The sequence below is a fragment of the Zeus faber genome, assembly GCF_960531495.2.
Source record: "Zeus faber genome assembly, chromosome: 8".
In the NCBI taxonomy this organism is placed as follows: domain Eukaryota; kingdom Metazoa; phylum Chordata; class Actinopteri; order Zeiformes; family Zeidae; genus Zeus; species Zeus faber.
Window position 1 is genome coordinate 28,073,604 of NC_137195.1, and position 18,091 is coordinate 28,091,694.

General features: G+C 40.5%; 1 protein-coding gene across 1 annotated transcript in view; it reads right to left on the reverse strand.

Annotated features, from left to right (window-relative positions):
• The window catches only part of LOC307234379 (CUB and sushi domain-containing protein 3-like), a gene marked incomplete at both ends in the record, with an annotated part of 277,445 nt that overhangs the window by 110,654 nt on the left and 148,700 nt on the right, over positions 1-18,091 (reverse strand). The window contains 3 exons of the mRNA XM_080006075.1: positions 2,635-2,838; positions 3,203-3,298; positions 3,797-3,910. Coding sequence (XP_079862201.1) covers positions 2,635-2,838; positions 3,203-3,298; positions 3,797-3,910 — 414 coding nt within the window. The remainder of the gene's footprint in view (positions 1-2,634; positions 2,839-3,202; positions 3,299-3,796; positions 3,911-18,091) is intronic.

The window sequence follows — 18,091 nt, forward strand, 5'->3', positions numbered from 1 at the left end:
AAAGGGACATTTCCGTTTAAATGACTTGGAATGATGACCATTTGTTTGGTTATTAGCAACAACTTTGGCTATTAACACAATGTGCACACTAATGAGTTTGGCCGTGTCAACAGGGAAATGTTTCACATGGAACTCTCATGAAAAGAGATTTCATCATTTCAATTTCATCCTCGAAGGCGTCTTGGCAAAACTGAACAATCTTCAAAGCTGTCATCCCTCTTTAGTATAGAGAAAGCATATATAAAGTAAACAAGCAGAGCGTAGGATTTTTACGCTGTTCCCCCAAATTTGTGAAGGATAATCCAACAAGGGCTGAACAAGGGGAAAAAAATCAGTATTTTTAACACGCTCAGTATTGCCACAAGGAGGAATGGTGGATAGGTCCTGGAGATATAATGTTGATAATACTGTATATCCTTTTACAAAACACAGCAACATATTGTTGGAAAACCACGATGGCAACATGTACAGTAGTACTACCCCAACATGATGCCTTCGTGACCTCAGGAGCAAATCAGCTAATCTTACCTCAGAGATGCGCTTTGACCTGGCCTTTACAAACAACCCTAGACCAAAACAGTTTAATTGGTCTTGAGAGGCTATTCGGAAGCAAGCTTGGAACGTTTCAAAAACAGCTCTGTGCCACACTATTTATTTACTCTCCAGCACCTTGACATCTGAGCCGACAGTGACCTCCATGTTAGACATGAAGACGCAGTGTGCATAAATCATGGCATCTGTCTATGTGGATTCAGGCGCTGATAATTTTCTGAATGCGTCTGAGATTCAGCTTCAGCTGAAGCGGGTACTAATTCGCTGCAAGTTGCCGGTTCGTACCACTCATGAGCCATTTATCATATAAATTGATAAATGTAATCGAAATATTATTTCTGGAAGAAAGACAAAACTCAAAAATATGCCAGAATCTTTCGCCAAAATCTTCTCAATCAAAAATTTGCACGTGCCATCTTCCAAAAAGCGGCCACAACTGGGAACTGGCTGCAGATGCATTTATGAAGGCAACATACTTTGTCTAGCATGCAAACGTGCGTGTGGAGACACGTAAACATAACCCTCCTGGCTTCCTCTCCTGGCCGCAAAGTCCACAGTGAGCATCTAAACATGATGCATGCGCTGAGGCGAGGCTAACTAAATCATAATAGGGATGCTGTGCCGATGCAGCTACACAACAAGGCCCCGCTGCGATTCAAGGGCACAGCGTTTATGCGTCCAATGGTAAAAGGGACATTGTGCGACCAGCCGGATCAATCAGGGCTCCTCAGAGGAGCCGGACCCAAGTAACTTCCTCCCTGCGCAGGTAGTGCCGAGGACAGAGGGATCTGCTGCAGTCACATCCAATAGAGAGGGGTTGAGTAATTGAGCGTGGTGTGTTTATTTTTTCTTTCGTTTATTTTTTGCCCTCTCTTTGTTAAGGCTGCCATGAAACCGCATCCATCATTCTGGACGAGTACACAGCCACTGGGGGAGATGCTCCAGCCAGATTCAATCTGCTGATGAAAATGCCTGTGTTTAAATTGGAGGCGTGCGTGCACCGCTGCCCCTGCTCCCCCTCCCCTGCTTCTCCACAACTTGGCAGTAAACTCGGATGAACCGTGGCTTTGAAATCTCCCAATGTTCACCGGCTGGGCTGTTTCCTGGCGCTGGCACTCGGCTGCACTTCGATGGGTCTTCCGCTTCATCGAAATCCAGCGCTCATACAACTCTGTCCTTTAGCCCGCAAGCGGGTGCCGCGTGGGATGTCGCGCCTCGCAATTTCCACCCATGACCAATAAACCTGTGTGCGCAGGTGTATCAAGATGTGTCAAGATATGTGCAATACACTTGGTACTCTGTTTCCTACGTTTTTTGAGGTTTTTTTTTAATATATATATTTTATATTGTTTATAGTGCTTACCTTGATATGTTCTCTATTTTCTGCTGTCCCCTTTTTGTTGCTGGAACAATGTAAATTTCCCCGGTGTGGGACTAATAAAGGTTTATCTTATCTTATCTCATCTTAACTTATCTTGTGAAAAAAAATCCAGGTTTATCTTGCATCTTTATCTTGCTTATCTTGTTTATCTTGTGCACCTCAAGTCTGGCCATCGGGCCAAAAACGCTGCTTATTTGAAAAAACAAACAACTTGCTAATTCCATCGTAAAGAAATGACGCTTCCGTGTTTTTTAAAATGAAATGAACAACCACAAATTACGACACAATCGAGGCAAAGAATTTGACATTCTTCCATTCTTCAGTTTGGCGGTACAGGTTCCCCCAGGCAAGATCTAATAGAGTATCATGTCATGTCATAAACACGCTTAATAGCACGGGAGCACTTTAACTAAGTAACTGCCTATGAACAGATTTTGTGAAATTGTCCGGCCTTGTTTTTTATTGCTTTATTGTGTATTTCGTGTTTCACTTGTGTGTCCGACTGTGCTGCAAACGGGCCGAAACTCGATTTGAAGCCGGTCGTGTTCTTTTCTCTAGTAACACCAGCTGTAGATGCCTGAATGCTTCCCACTGTGGCATCCGTCGGCAGGAAATAAATTAAATCGGCATCACAAAGCTAATGGACACTATCTTTATCCAGCTGCTCCTCCCTGTGTGTGTCCCTGGATCGGGTCACTCACCGACACATGTGGGCACGGTGCCGTTCCACTGGGCCAGGGCGTTGGGCACGGCCTCGCACCTGATGGCCGTGGCGCCATGCAGCTTGTAGCCTGGATTGCATTCAAACAGAACCGCTGTGCCGATGCCAAAGTCGTTCCCAATCCGCTTCCCGAAGCGCGGCTCGGGGACCGAGTTGCACTGGGAGGCGCTGGTCCTAGGGACGGCTGGGGGCGGGGGTAGAGTTAGGGAGGGTGAGAAGGCATGGAGAAATTCAAAGGAGGACAGAAAAAATGGCTTATCTCCTCTGAACTTCCTCTCTAAGATCATCGTTCAATCCACTCAGCTGTGGCGGTTACCCACCGCCCCCCCTCCCTCACGCCCCCGAAATACAAACACACACACACACACACACGCACACACACACACGCACACAGACACCTAAAAAAGTGGATCACACACAGCTGAACATGCCTTGATGTTGGGGGAGTGAAGAATGGGCGACTAGGGCGATGCACCAGAAACTGTTCGTGTCCAATGGTAGAAGAGGAAAGAAAAAACTGTTATAACAAAACAAATGAGCAGCCTCACCTTGATAAACAAAATGAAAGCCCTTCGCCGTCTCGGGGCCCACGGTGGTAAACTTGAGCGTGATCTTGTTTCCCGAACTCAACGGGAGCGTCTCGCCTATGTGGGGAGAGCGAAGGAGAAGTTATGGGATTCTCTGCCCCCGCGTCGTGTTCTGCGGAACCCTGGGAGATATTAACACAGCTGTATATGAACTCTCCGCGCGGGAAACCGACGATCCGTTGTCCGAGCTTGGCTCTGCGTCCGATTCGTTCCCAGCTGGTTTGGAACCGGACTCGAGGGGGAGGCGATTGATTTCATCGCGACATTACGTGACCTTACGCAACCTTTTTGCTTACATACAGTACCATAGGTATTTACCAAAGGCCATTGCCATCACTGCTGAAATGAATTTTATTCCCATAAATTAAGTGTCGGAGTTTACTCCTTTACACCCCATGGAGCCGTTAAGCATTGTTATCGATTTAAATGCAAGTCAAGATGAGATACTTTAGCTGGTGAACTCGGTTCACCTGTTGAGGTTTGAGGTTCTTGTCGGAAACAACAGTTATTTGGTTCGATCAGAGACGACGTGAAGGCGCCAAATTCAAATTGTACCTGAGTGCGAGCCGTAGATGGAAGACAGGAGCATGGAGTCGGTGGAGGGTCCATCGTAGATCTCCACCACGTCGCTAGTCAAGGTCTGGAACACAACAAACTGCCCAAATAGCACTGGAGAGAGGGGGTGACGGAGAGAGAGAGAGAGAGAGAGAGAAAAAAGACATTGGAATATCAAATAAAAGGTGGTCTCGCTTGTCAGCTTAGCTCAGTGCGTCCGACAGATTTCTTATGGTCTCAGAAAGGACTCAGAAACAATTATCAGCTTGGCAGCTCTGTATCAAAGTGGTTTTTTTGCGGCAGACTGGAATGTTATTTTAATGTATTTGACACTTGGGAGCCCCTGAGATAGGATTCTTATTTTGTTTTGACTGGATGACACCCCTTTTCGGCTTCGGGCATTGCGCTTTTTATTTTTATCGCTCAGCCAAATTTAAGGCAGCAGGAAAAAATGTCATCAAGCTTATACCTTTGTTCAAATAAAAAGCAACTAGAAAAAGGTATTGTTAGATGTAGACTGTAATTAAGGTGGGGTATGTTTTCTGCCCATTGTTTTGCAACGTTTCCCTGTTTGCATACTTCTATGTATATTGTTATTGTTCACTGATCATTTCTAGGCTCATTTTTATTTCTTATTGTTTATCATGAGGTCATTGTAAAATGCCAAATTCCTATTGTTTACGGCTTATTTTTGGTATATTTTTCACTGCTATTTCTATTTATTTATTTTATTTGTATTGCCAGTTTCCTGTTTATCACTAGGTTTATTTTTCACTGTTTATTTTGAGGTTTACTGTATATTGACACAATTCACTTGATTACTGTTCAAATTCTTTTTCAAGTTGTAGATTTATATTTAATGTTTGTCATTAGGTTTGTTGTACAATACCACATTTGTACTGTCCATATTTTGTTTTTAGCTTTATCTTGTTTTTTACTTTTAAATACACTGTATTTTCGGAATGTACATTGGCAACTTTTTTGAGGTAATTTCTATTGTTTTGTTACTATGTTTACATGTATTGTTTTTTATTAAGTTTATTGTATATTGCCAAATTTGTATTTTGTATATATTTTTTTAATTGTTTTTTTTTCCAAAATATTCCATCCTCTGGTTAACTTTGAGGTTTATTTTATATTGTCATTTTTATTCTATTGCTTTATTATTATTGCTTATTTTTTATGTGACCTATCTATCTATCTATCTACCTATCTATCTATCTATCTATCTATCTACCTATCTATCTATCTATCTATCTATCTATCTATCTATCTATCTATCTATCTATCTATCTATCTATCTATCTATCTGTCTGTCTGTCTATCTATTGCCCTATCTATCTATAATACTGCCCTTCCTTTAATTACAGTAAAGATCAGGGCTGGCAAGGTGTCCAAAATGGTTCATCCCAGATGGCTTTTAGTATGAAATGTCAATTCAGTGAATTCAAAAGACACTGTAATGTGATCAAGCATCTTGGAGCAGTGTGCAATATGACTGGACATCATAGGATAACCTCACCTTTCCTCACTATAACAGACAATCCATGTTTAAATCTGCATGTGACGACTGTTCCTGTGGGAAGACTTCTATTGGTATTCTCTTTGGAACTTGGCCATGCCAAGTCCACACGAGACCCAGGACATAATAAAACACACAATAGCCTCTGTTATTGGGTTGTTGTGGCGTTTGAGCGACGGAGGGAGCTTGAAAGCTTGCCACGGACAGCAACACATGCATGAATAGGAATTCTAGTTGAAGACTTGCATGTTGTCACCCAGGGGACTCTCAGCATGTCCAGTTAAGACACATGAGAACTGCACGTTATATGGGAAGCGCCAAATTCGAGTTGTGGCCATATCAAAATATCAGATAAGAGAATAAGATAACCCATTGTCGATGGCCAGGGGGAAATTCACGACGCACGTTGAGGATTCTTGATGCGTTGGAGAGTAGAGAGACTTGTTTTACATTGTTTTTGTGAAGGAATTAATTGATGGGGAACTAACTTTAATAGATATAAGCAGAATTTCATGTCACTCCTCTCCCTACTGTATCTACCCATTCATCGCTATGTACGCTGCTAATCAACTGATTGCAAATGTCTATTGTGGTTGAAGGAGTGTGACAGCTTGAAAGGTTGAGACAGTCCACACACACATCTCACTAATCAACTAATGTAGGTTTATCTTTACATTTCCGGTTAACAGAAACATCTTTAATGACCGTGAATAAAACCACAAACATATATATATATATACTGTATATACCACTTTTACTGTGAAGGGCCACCTGGTCGAGGTCTTGCCAGAGAATTTATTTTATCTAAAGACATGAACAAAGCAATACGTCAAATGCCAACATTGCAATCTATCACAGAATTAGTGATTACATCTTTCGGGGAGGGAGAAAGAGATTTATGACTTAATTGACAGTTATTTAAGCAATTTCAAAACTGTGTTACTATCATTTTTACATAAAACTATCCTTTATCGACACAATTGGACCCAGTTTATTATCTATTATAAATAGCTTGCTGGATAGCTTGCTTTCCTTCTATTTTTAAACATGCTGTCGTCCATCCTCTTTTAAAGAAACCAAACCTCGATCCCTCTGTTCTTAACAATTTTAGGCCCATTTCTAAACATACATTTCTTTCAAAGGTTTTAGGGAAGGTGGTATCCAGCCAGTTTTTGGCTTTTATGTGTTCCAATAACATCTTTGAGAAATTCCAGTCTGGTTTAAGAGCTTTAAATAGCACAGAAACTGCCCTCCTCAAAGTGACCAACGATATCCTTTTAGCAGCCGATAGGGGGGATAGTGCATTTTGAATTGTTCAGCCTTTGACGCTGTAGATCAAGGCCATTTTATTCGACCGTCTTAACACCTGGGTTGACATCAAGGACATTGTACTTGCCTGGTTTTATTCCTACCTTTTAGAAAGAACCTTTACAATCTCCATAGGCAACGACTCATCCTCTACAGCTCAAATAAGCCTGTGGTGTACCGCAAGGTTCTATTTTAGGTCCAATTTCATTTTCAATCTACGTATGTGCTGTCTCTTGGCTAAATTATCCAAAGACACAATGTCTCTTTTCATTGCTATGCAGACAACACACAGATGTACCTTCCTCTGAGACCTGGTGACCCAAACAGCCTAGCTGCTTGTCTCAATGATATCATCATCAGTTGGATGGCACAGAATTTTTTTCAACTCTATAATTCAAAATCTCAAATCAGAATACTGTTCAGTCCACCAAATTCAGTCATATTGAGAGTGGCCTTGTCACTCTGTCCACAAATATTAAGTCTGTTGCAAGAAACTTGGGAGTACTGTTTGACTCTGACCTAAACTATTAACAAAAACTTGAAAAAAAAATCCTGCTTCCTTCAACTGAGAACCATTTCAAGAATCAAACCAATACTATCACACAGCAACATGGAAAAAGCAACCCACGCCCTAATCTTCTCACGACTAGACCACTGTAACTCCCTCCTTTCTGACATCAACCAAAAGTCGCTCTCCCACCTCCGTCTAGTTGAGAATGCAGCAGCTAGTCTTCTTACCGGCCGAAAGATGACATCACATCCCCTCAATCCTGGCTTCTCTCCATTAGTTCCCAGTTCGGTTCAGAATAGATTTTAAGATTTTACTGATCCCTTTTAAAGAACGTCTGGGTCTGACTCCAAGTGCGCAGCCTCAGATCCTCAGGCGGGGCCCTCCTGGCTGTTCCAATGTCTAGACTTAAAACTAAAGTTGTGAACGACCTGCCTTAGGAGATTCGGCTAGCAGTCAGTCACTTCTTTTTTTAGTCACTTCTCAAAACCCAGTTTAATAGATCCGCTTTTATGTGACGTCGCCCCCTTTCTTTATCTATTTAATTTTTTTACTTATTTATGAATTAATTAATTCATATTTTTTCCTTTTATTTCTATTTCTCATTATCATGTTGTATCTGCTTTTTTTGTCTCTTTATCCGCTTTTACAATTTAAAGAATTAATTTAATTTGTGTTTATTAATGTTCCTTTGCCTTTTCATTTCAAGATATGAACACACTTTTATTTCTCTGTCAAAGAACTTTGTAAACTCTGTTTTTAAAGGTGCTATATAAATAAAACTATTATTATTATTATTATTATTATTATTAATATTCTGTGACAACCAAAAGAGAATTATGTAAATAATGTTCTGCATGAACATTTCCAATTAACCATTCCTGATTGATATCTGTGTTCACACCCTTTCCACGTAATCTGATCCCTCCGTTGACCGACGGATCGGCGACCGGTGATACGTTCCGGGCAGACAAACAGATGAGCGCCGCACGTACACGTAAGCCAACTCTCTCTCTTTCTCTGATAACGGTCTCAATCTCACACTCTGGTGCACGGGCATCGCACCAGAGCCAAACACTCGTTCCCCACCGAGTCTTTATAACTCTATCGCTCTCTTCCCCTCTTCGCCACTTTCCGACTCTCCTCCTCCTTCCCCCCACTCTCCTGATGAAGATGTGTGAACGGCAGAGGAATCGCGTTAGTGTGACACACCACTGCCATCTTCTCTTCTGACAAATAGCTTTAATCTGCCAGAAGTATCATTGAGAGCCTTAACTTCTTATTTTTCAGAGTCCAAATAAAATACAAAAACCCTATTTGATTGTCTCGGTTTGTAGACTTACTCAACACAACAAACCTATTCAACATTCGCTTGGATAATTATCCAACACTAGTTTGAGTAAGGCTGCGAGGCTGAATTCAACATTCTTTCTTTATTCCTTGATATGTTGAACGATATATGATCTGAATTGGAGCGACAAATGCACTGTGTGTGGGCCCACTGCTGTGGAGAAGAGCGATGCACTGTTTTGAAAGTAAAGGTTTGCTATTTTTCAACCCAGGCCTTATTAAAATGTTGGTTCCCATCGTTTATAACTGTTCATGGCATAACCTCACTGAACGCTTTACAACTGAGAAACTTACCTCCTTAGCTCCTCAAGCCTTATTAAAAACACCCTAAATCTTGTTTTTGAAAAAGAGGAAACTCACATTAAATGTTTGTGTATTTTTTAACATGCTTTGAACAGTAATATAACATTCCATTTATAACTACTTTTTGCAATTGCCGCAGGACATCCAAGGCATAACGTACAATAACGGTATAATAAATAAAGCAGTTTGTTTTTTTGTTTTTTTAAAAGGCTTAAAAGGCGTTTGAGGCACGTGAGGCATTTACCCCATTGGACTCCATTCAAGCACCGTGAGAAGCTGCCGCAGAGTTGTAAGTTTCTTGATAGTGAAGAGTAAAACAAGGTTGTGCTCAGTGAAAAATGATGGGAACCAACAATGTAATAAGGGTTGAAAAATGGCACACCTATGCTTTAAACGGGACTGGGGGATTCTAACCACAAATTAAGCTACAGTTAAATCCTCTAGCTTCTACAGTAAGCATTAAACCTATAATGTAATTCAACCTGGGCGATGGTGAAAATGAAAGAGGTGGAAATCGGTTTGCAGCTCCAACTCATACGCAGCCGCTCAGGTAAATGATTATTGGGCCAAGCTCTGAAGCGCAGACAGTGTGTTCAGTGCCCTGATAATCTGACTCAAAGGCTGGTTTTACCCCCAGAACAGCCGCAATATGTACATGGGTGCCTCCAGGCAAAAAAAAACCCAGCAGGCCCACCTGAAAAAAGGTGTTTAAAATACTGCTTATCCAGGCAGCAGCTGAATGTAAGAAAAATGGCAACATATGTTAGTCCTTCTGGCAATGAATTATGGAAGAGCGACCTGTCATCTTCATTTTGTAGCAGTGTGAAGCTCGTCTGGCACATTGCCTGGCCGTACAGTACCTTAAGCATCGGCCATGGAAATGTCAATGAAAAAGATACAGTGTGTGTGTGGGGGGGGGTTAAGAAATCGGAAGGTGTGAAAGTGAGAGGAAAGACGGATAAAACAATTTCAATGTTTTCATAATAAAGGTGGCTCAATACTGGTCAGGCGAGACGTGAAACTGATTGGACAAAGAGAGAGCTGATGACAAACCCTTGTCATAAGCGACTATCATCGTGGAAAATGTTTTCCAGGACGCGCTGCTTACACTGACTTGGATCTATCGTGCTGCGCAATATGACTTTGATCCGCCACCCGCTTCTCGTAATCCATAACAACACGGAGGTGAAAGTTTTCACAGACAAGTGAAACCGGATCCTCGTCTTGTTTACGGAAGTGCCGTCAGCATCAACATTATTATTCTGCTATATTATTTTATATATATTCTGCATATTTTTATATATCAAACTTATTTTTAACTTTTTTTTGTATTTGTATACATTTCACCTTTTTGTTTTTGTTTGACTTCACTTTTTATTCAATGCATTATTATTTTTATTCTCCATATTTTTCAGACTTAGGCTTTTTATTTTACGTGAATTGTCTGGAGAAACGAACCAAACCTGACCAGAACTAATTCAAAACATATGTAAATGTACCTGGCGAATAAAACTGATTCTGATCTATAGTTGTAATTATACATGTGAATCATGGACTGTGTGTCCACACAGAGACAGCCTTTCTAAAGTCTTGGGGTTGAGTCGTCGGGCTGGGAATCACAGCTCCTGCTCGTTCCCTTAGGAGTGCCGGAATATTAGCATACCAGCATTGCGTTATGCAGAACAGCTACCCTTCACGGTTTTGCATTCATATGTGTGCTTTTGGGCAAACAGAGGCACGCACACGCACACGCACACACACACACACACACACACACACACACGCACACACAGCACTAGCATGCCCACATACGGTACAGTGTTGCTTATTCCTCCCTTTAATCCAAAGCCAGCCAAGCATGACTCCAATCTGGTCCTCTGCTGTAATCAGGTCCAGCTATTAAGTCGATAAATCATTGTAAACTTGTTACCTAATTTATGCAAGACTATGATGAATCTTTTGTCCTCTGGGTGCTTTCCCATCGTCGGCGCAGCTTCTCCGACATCGCAGTGTGTTGGCGCTCGTGTCATGATGTGCCCGTTTCATCTTAGACCTAGCACCACTAGTGATAAAGACACCACCCCTGCCCCCAACGCCCCAGCACAAATCTAATTTACATTTATCGTTGGGCATTTGGGCAGAATACACACATTATCTCTCACTGCCGTATTCGCAGAGAATTGATAACAACAAAGGGCGCGTAATAACTGCTCCGTTGATGATAATCGCCCAGGAGTGAGAAAATATTTATTCACGGCCCCCGGTGGTTCCCGCCAGCCACTGTAATGTGTTTAAAGAGGGACTGCCTGTTTTAATTAATGGCACGAGGCGGGCGATCACATAAGATTCCGAGGGATGTCACCGAAGAAACCTCGAAAAAAGTCTCACTTGCAGAACCCGGAGGGATGGGGGGCGGGAAGTGAAAAAAAAGCGCAGTCCAATGTATTTTTAATGATCCCTTATCATAGTGAGAATGCATTCGCCCTTTTGGCAAGAGAGTATGGGTAGAAGCTAGAGACCGGATGGCTCTCGTATTTGGCCGCCGTTGGAAGAGGGCCGACACACGACAAAAAAAGCAAAGCCGCACTCCTGTGTCCAAGTGCTCACACGCACGCTGCATTTTAATGACTTTCCAAAACTGATCATCAATTATCGCTGGAAAGGTTACAGACGAGAAAAAAAAGATGTAGCCCCAGCGCTGGTGTGTGTCGCATTCTCAAAATGTATTTGCTAAATCTTTTAAAAGTATGCACAAACGGGTGTATGTGTACACCCGGGGTATGGCAGGGGTACTGCAGGGAAACATGTTACCTAAAATATATATATATATATATATATATATATATATATATATATATATATATATATATATATATATATATATATATATATATATATATATATATGTGTGTGTGTAAATATTTTTAATATTATATATATACACATTTAAAATAAAATCTGTACAAGAACCAAAAAAATTAGAAAATGGATAGATGATTGGAATGCAAAACTGAAAACAAAGGTGAATCTATGAAAAAAAAAAAAAGCAAAGCCAGAAATGCCAACATTTCATCGGTATTTGAAAATCGGTATTTGAAAAAATAAGTTTTAATGGGATTAGTATCCACGCCACCTTTTTAATGTTCATCAATACTGCACATACCACGCACATACAGTACATAATTTATGTCCCCAAAAAACAATTTGTGCCAGTGAAGATGGTAGTCAGCAGAAGAAATATAATAGAGCCACTGCTCTAGGATTGGGAAATGCATGTCTGTGAGATACAAAATACATATAAACAAAAAAGTAATACTCTTATGGAACAAAACGGCTGATAGATACTCTGTACATATGGCGATCTATCGAGTAGTTCCCACACCGACGAGAGAAGAAAAAACATCTCTCTCCCTTACACAGTTGTGGGGTATGCAGGGTAAGATAGATACATACCTGCTAATCTCATTTAATCAGGCAGGCAGCTGGTGTTGCCATGACATCTGCTCACAATACAGAGCAGCAGGTTTCTCAAAGAAGCCACGCAAGAGCTTCTTTCTCTCTCAGAAACAGAAACAGTATGAGTCGGTAAAAAAAACACTCTCGACCCACTGTGTTGCTTCGTGAGAGGTATGATTCAAACATAAGCGGAACGCAGAAATTCCACCATAAGCCAACAGATCGTTCCCTCACGACCGTCACACCTCCATCCTCCTCCTCCTGAAGGGCGACTGCATTAACTGCCCGTTTTTTTTCCTCCATGGGAAGGAATGAATTCTAGCATGTTGTCACTCCCTCCAATCTGCCGCTGTGTTGATAATGCCTCCTTTTTGGCTACTATTGCAGCTCCTCCCAAGCTTCTGGCCCTCTCTTCCGGATCCCTGTGAGATAATTCAGAGCACCTTCGCCCCCCATACTTACTCTGTGCTGGAATGACATTATCCGATGCTCACAGGAGGTGTGTGGTATTGTTAGGTTGTGTGTGTGTGTGTGTGTGTGTGTGTGTGTGTGTGTGTGTGTGTTGTGTGTGTGGTGTGTGTGTGTATGCGCGCGTGTGTGCGCGTGTGCAGGCATATGCGTGCTGCACGTGGTAAGAAAAGACCCACAACCCGAATCCTGAAGCAACGCTGTTTCTTCCTGTGCTGATCCCATGCTCGTTTTTCCATTCAGTTTGGGGTATTTTGTTTTTTCAAAATTCTTAACAAAATACATGCACACAGGCTGAAATTTCTTGCATAAGGGAACCATAACTACTGTTGTAATATCGTTCATAGACTGCTGCATTTTCCTTTTAATAATACATAAAGTGCTGAAATAAATTGATGTGTGGTTGGTTTTAGAAGAAAACAAAAAAAACTAAATGCAAATAAAAACAGAATGATTTGTGGACAAAATTAACAATAGATAATGAGAGCGAAAGCTTACTTTTTTGAGCATGTCTCCTATGCTTTGTTGGAGGAACTCATTATTAAACAAAGAGAATTGTGGGTGAATGAAAAATGAAAAAAAATAATACACGTTTTCATCGATTTACAGTTAACACATCTTAATATAACTAAGAAGTGGTTTTTCATTTATCACTTAAACCATTAAACCATTTAATGTTTAACTTATTCTTGACTTCTTGACTCCTGAAGGCTCTGCTATTTCCAATGTCTTTGCCTTTCCCACTCTGCATCGCTCTCCGGATTAATCCAAAATAGGTTTCAAAAGCGGAGAATGCAGCAAAGAAACTGTGGATGCAGCACTACTGTGTTGCCTTCTTTGGCTCCATTGAAATGAAAATAAAATATCTTCTGCACTTCATGAAGAATTTGCTGAGTAAAAAGACCTTGTCTTCTGTAACAGTTAATAACCTTAACGATTCAATTAAAAAAAAAGACTTGACAAGGCTCTTTGTGTAAAGTTTAACTTTCAACTTCAGAGAATGTACATCCAGCAAAACTGCTTCATAGCTACAGCCTTAATTACATGGAGTTTCAATGTTTTTGCGAGGACAAAATTTCCTTTTCCATCTCCCTCTGCTCTGTCCTGTTTGGATTCAGACTCGGCTACTGTTGACCGGAGCGTCCCTGGTACAACACTTAACGCACGATGACAGAACCCAAATAGGTGGGAAACAGATAGCGGCTCCAGCTCATACGCAGCCATTCAAGTAAACTGTTATTGGTCCACATTGTGAAGAGCAGGGAGTGTGCAGTCAACTGCTGGTGGATGTGAAAGCCCGCTCTCGCCTAGAGCCACTGCATTACCTACATGTGGCCCAAGGCAAAATCCGCACCAGGCCCATCTGAAAAGGTGCTAAGAGAATCTCATAATAGGCAATGGCTAAAGGTAAGAAAAATGCCAGCATATGTTTGCCCTTCTGGCCATGAATTATGGAAAAGCTCCCTGTCTTCTTTGCTTTGTGGCAACAAAGCGCTTCAGAGGTTTCAGGCTGACAGAATACAAGAGCCTCATTTGCAGGAACCAGAGGGTTTGTATGACAGCACGGCCGCATATATTTTTTGATATATTATCACAATGAAATTGCATCAGCCTATAGGCATGAATTGGCGACACATTGGCATGAGCCGCAAATAGTCGACCAGGATTTTTTCGACTTTTCGCAGGATTGACAGAGAATTGTTGCTGTGGCTGAACTATTAGTTACTCTGCTACTCATAGAGAGTTCCAATGCGATGTGGTACCTGATAATTATATTAATATGTTATATTCACAATCCCAAGTTTAAGATTCCGGCTGTACGGCGACGTAAAACACAACAGACCCCCCAGACCCTGACTCCATTTCAGACCTTGTGTTTACGGAAGGACTACAAAAAAATACCCTCACGCCATATATTCAGGTCTCCCCACGACATGATCCTGTTGAAAGGTGATAAACGGTAACGCCAAATTATTTAACGAGCCTTGATGCCAAACAAGAGACTTAGAAAGTAAAGGCAGGTAGCAGGTTGAGCGGGGAAGGGGAAAGGGCGCCCGGTGACTAATTGGCTTGTTTTCTCTTCAACTTAAAACCTTTAGCTCCCGTTGAATACGCTGTTCGCTCCTCAGCTTTTTTTGTCAATGTGTTTCCGTCAGTCTTTTTAAAATCCTATTTTCTAACGAGCAAGCACCTCTGCTAGCAAAATAGCAAAACAGATTGTAGGAGTGAGAATCCAAAATGCTTTCAACCGTAAAGACACCCCCCTCCAGCCTGTCAAGGCCAGCCAACCCCCCACCCCCCACCCCCCCCTATCCTTTAATACTCCCCTAGAGTAAATATAGGGAATGAAGCAAAATCATATATATTTTTCATGCTGTTGTTTTGGGGATTTTCTAAGGATATACTTTCTGAGCGGTATATACAGTAGAGTCTGGATTCTATACTCTACTTACCTTTTTGAGGAATCATTTTATACATATATTAATGTAGATTTTTTTATTAAGGTAAAAATGCAAATACCCACACACAAAATCACTCAAGTAGAAATGTATTGAATGACTTTCAGTTTCACTAAAGTAAAAGTATAGAAGTTGCTGCTCTTAAACGTACTTTAAGTATTAGAAGTAAAAGCACTTGTCATATCCAGCAATATAACAGAGCCTATAATACAGGATTACGAAATGGAATTGGTTCCTCTTGCTTTTGATATATAAAAATAAATCCTTTTATCCAACTAAAGGAAATTGTGACTGTGTTACAAATGAGGAAGAGTAAAAGATATAGATATGTGGTTTGAAATGTAGTGGAGTAAAACACAAAAGTCTCTGAAGTCTCTGAAAACTGAATATACTTAAATAAGATACTAGAGTACAACAACAAATTTAAATTGTTACTTTCAACAATTCTTATCCGACTACATTTCCGTAGATTTCCCTCCTTTTTTTTTCCTACGCTTCTGCGCGGTTTTCTCGGGAGCCTGCCAGTGGGCATTTCGCCACACAACTGTACTGTCCGATACGTACTGCCAATGTGACAAATAAAGATGTAAAGGCTTTGAAAATTACCCACCCCTCTAATGCCTGCGTTCCAAATGTTTGCTGAACGCCAATAAAGGGTTGGGGCAAAGTTGGCGGGTTGGACAGGGCTTGCCCCTCACTGGAGGCAACCGGGCAGATGGGCAGGGTAACACTTATTGTGTGGGATTCGTCAAGTCGTGCATTAGTCTGGCCCCCAAGCGCAATCTCAATCCCCGGTGAACATCGCCGCTGATGAGTCAACAATCCACCCCCAGGGTCAACATTTTTACTAACTCATTCTCTTGAAGAATAGCAAAAACAGCCGAGCTCTCTGCCTAAATCACTCATTATTACATATTTGGCATCCTTCATTGGTATAAGAGGGTTCCTTATACTAAAAAAATTAACGCTGGCAATGTAAACAAAATCAATGTTAGTTCTAATTCTAAAGTTAACTTATTTCTGCTGCGGTTATTATTATTATTATTATTATTATTATTATTATTATTATTACTATAATAAGGGCTCCAGCCCGCAGGTGTTCAGGAAAAATTATCTGAATTTTGAAATCAAAAACTATTGATAACCCTAACCCTGCAGATTTTAGGTACTTTTGGCGCCGTTTCAGTTTTTTTTCCACGTCATTTGAAAGTGGAGAATCAGAGCTTCAAAACAAGGTGTCACTTGTGCGAATCAAAGCAAATATTTTTAAAGCTATGACTTGTTGATGACTAGGGTGCGGCAAACTGTATTTCTGAGATAATCACCTTCAAAGTGAGGCTTCGTCAACTTGTTTACGGAAGTGACGTCAGCTTTTATTAGCGTGTTACGCCGCCTACACAACAATGAATCCAGGCGTGTGTATAAAACACGTACGATTTTAATGTTGAACTCTATGAAAACAGTTTCACATTGTGACTTTACATCACATGGAATATGGAGGAATGATCTTCACCTGGACAGTCGCTTCAAAGGAAACGATTGATCGGCGTTGTTCAGTGCTGTTCTGCATCTCGGTAAGTTAATTCTGTTTCCCCATGTAATCTAATGGGAATATTTAACTCCACGGTTTAACATTAATCTACTATTTATAATTCAAACTCGACTATGAAAATACGATCAGAGATAAAAAAAACTAAAAAAAATACAAAGAACACGAATCTGGAAAAATCTAATTTTCCTTCTAGAAAGGTTTTTTCCCAATTTATTTGGCGGCTCGTGGCAATTTTAAAAATGCGGGACAATGTGGGTTTTGTTGAGGTGGGTCACATTTTATCTCCGTGATCCCCATTACTTTGCAGGATTCATGAAAAATAGGAAAAAAAAGTCCAAAGATTTGTGACCATGTCAAGTCTGTTTGAATGTACAAGTGAGAGATGTGTTCAAGATCCAGTGAGGCGTCGGAAAAAGAGAAGCCGTGATATGGTAAATGCTCACAGAAATACCAGAACGCTTTTTCATATTTCATGAAAACTAAACTTATTGAAAATGTAATTTACAAAAACGTCACCACTAAAATTAAGTAAGTTGGACTACTATTGAAAATCTCTGTAAATACGTAAACCTGTGTAAATACGTCATAATAGATGCACACGTACGCACACATACTGCACAGACTTACACATAACAAGGTAAATTATAACAATGACAAGGTTTGGTTTAAAGTAAAAAATAAACAGTTGTTTTAAAGAAATAAGTATAAATAGTTACCTCCGGCTAAACTTAGAAAACTTTAATGACAAGGAAAAAGGTGTTAATTATTAACAATTTCTTCCATAATAATTCTAATGCCAAATTAATGTGAGGACTGCGAACTCAGTAATTTATAACTGACCTATCTTATGTGACCACAATTATGTTGCATTAGAAGACATTAGACGTCTGGTTGAAATGGGAATGTTTCATATGTACTGTCATGCAAGTTTGATTCATGCCATTCTAGATTTGTATCAAGAACGATTGATACAACTTTCCAAATTCTCCAAGCATTGACAAAAATTGGTTTTGTATTGAAAACACAGTCACTTTGTAAAATTACGAACCAATGACAAATAAATTCACCATACATCTCCAAGTGGTCGTAAAAAAACCCCAACTTGTTATTCGTGTTAGATTGTATGAACAATTATATTGATCTAAATTCCTGAAACACCGTTCTTCGGGAATATTTAAACTGAACGGCAGAAGAGAAACATGCAGACGCAATTCCATGTTTTTTGGGCCAGACGTAAGTCCACGATGTTTGTAACTTTTGTAACTTGTGATGCATTTCACAGAAACCAAAAAACTGTAATACTTACCTTAAACAAATAAACAGGACCCCATGTATTGCTGCCTGCAGCTATGTTTATATCATTATTATT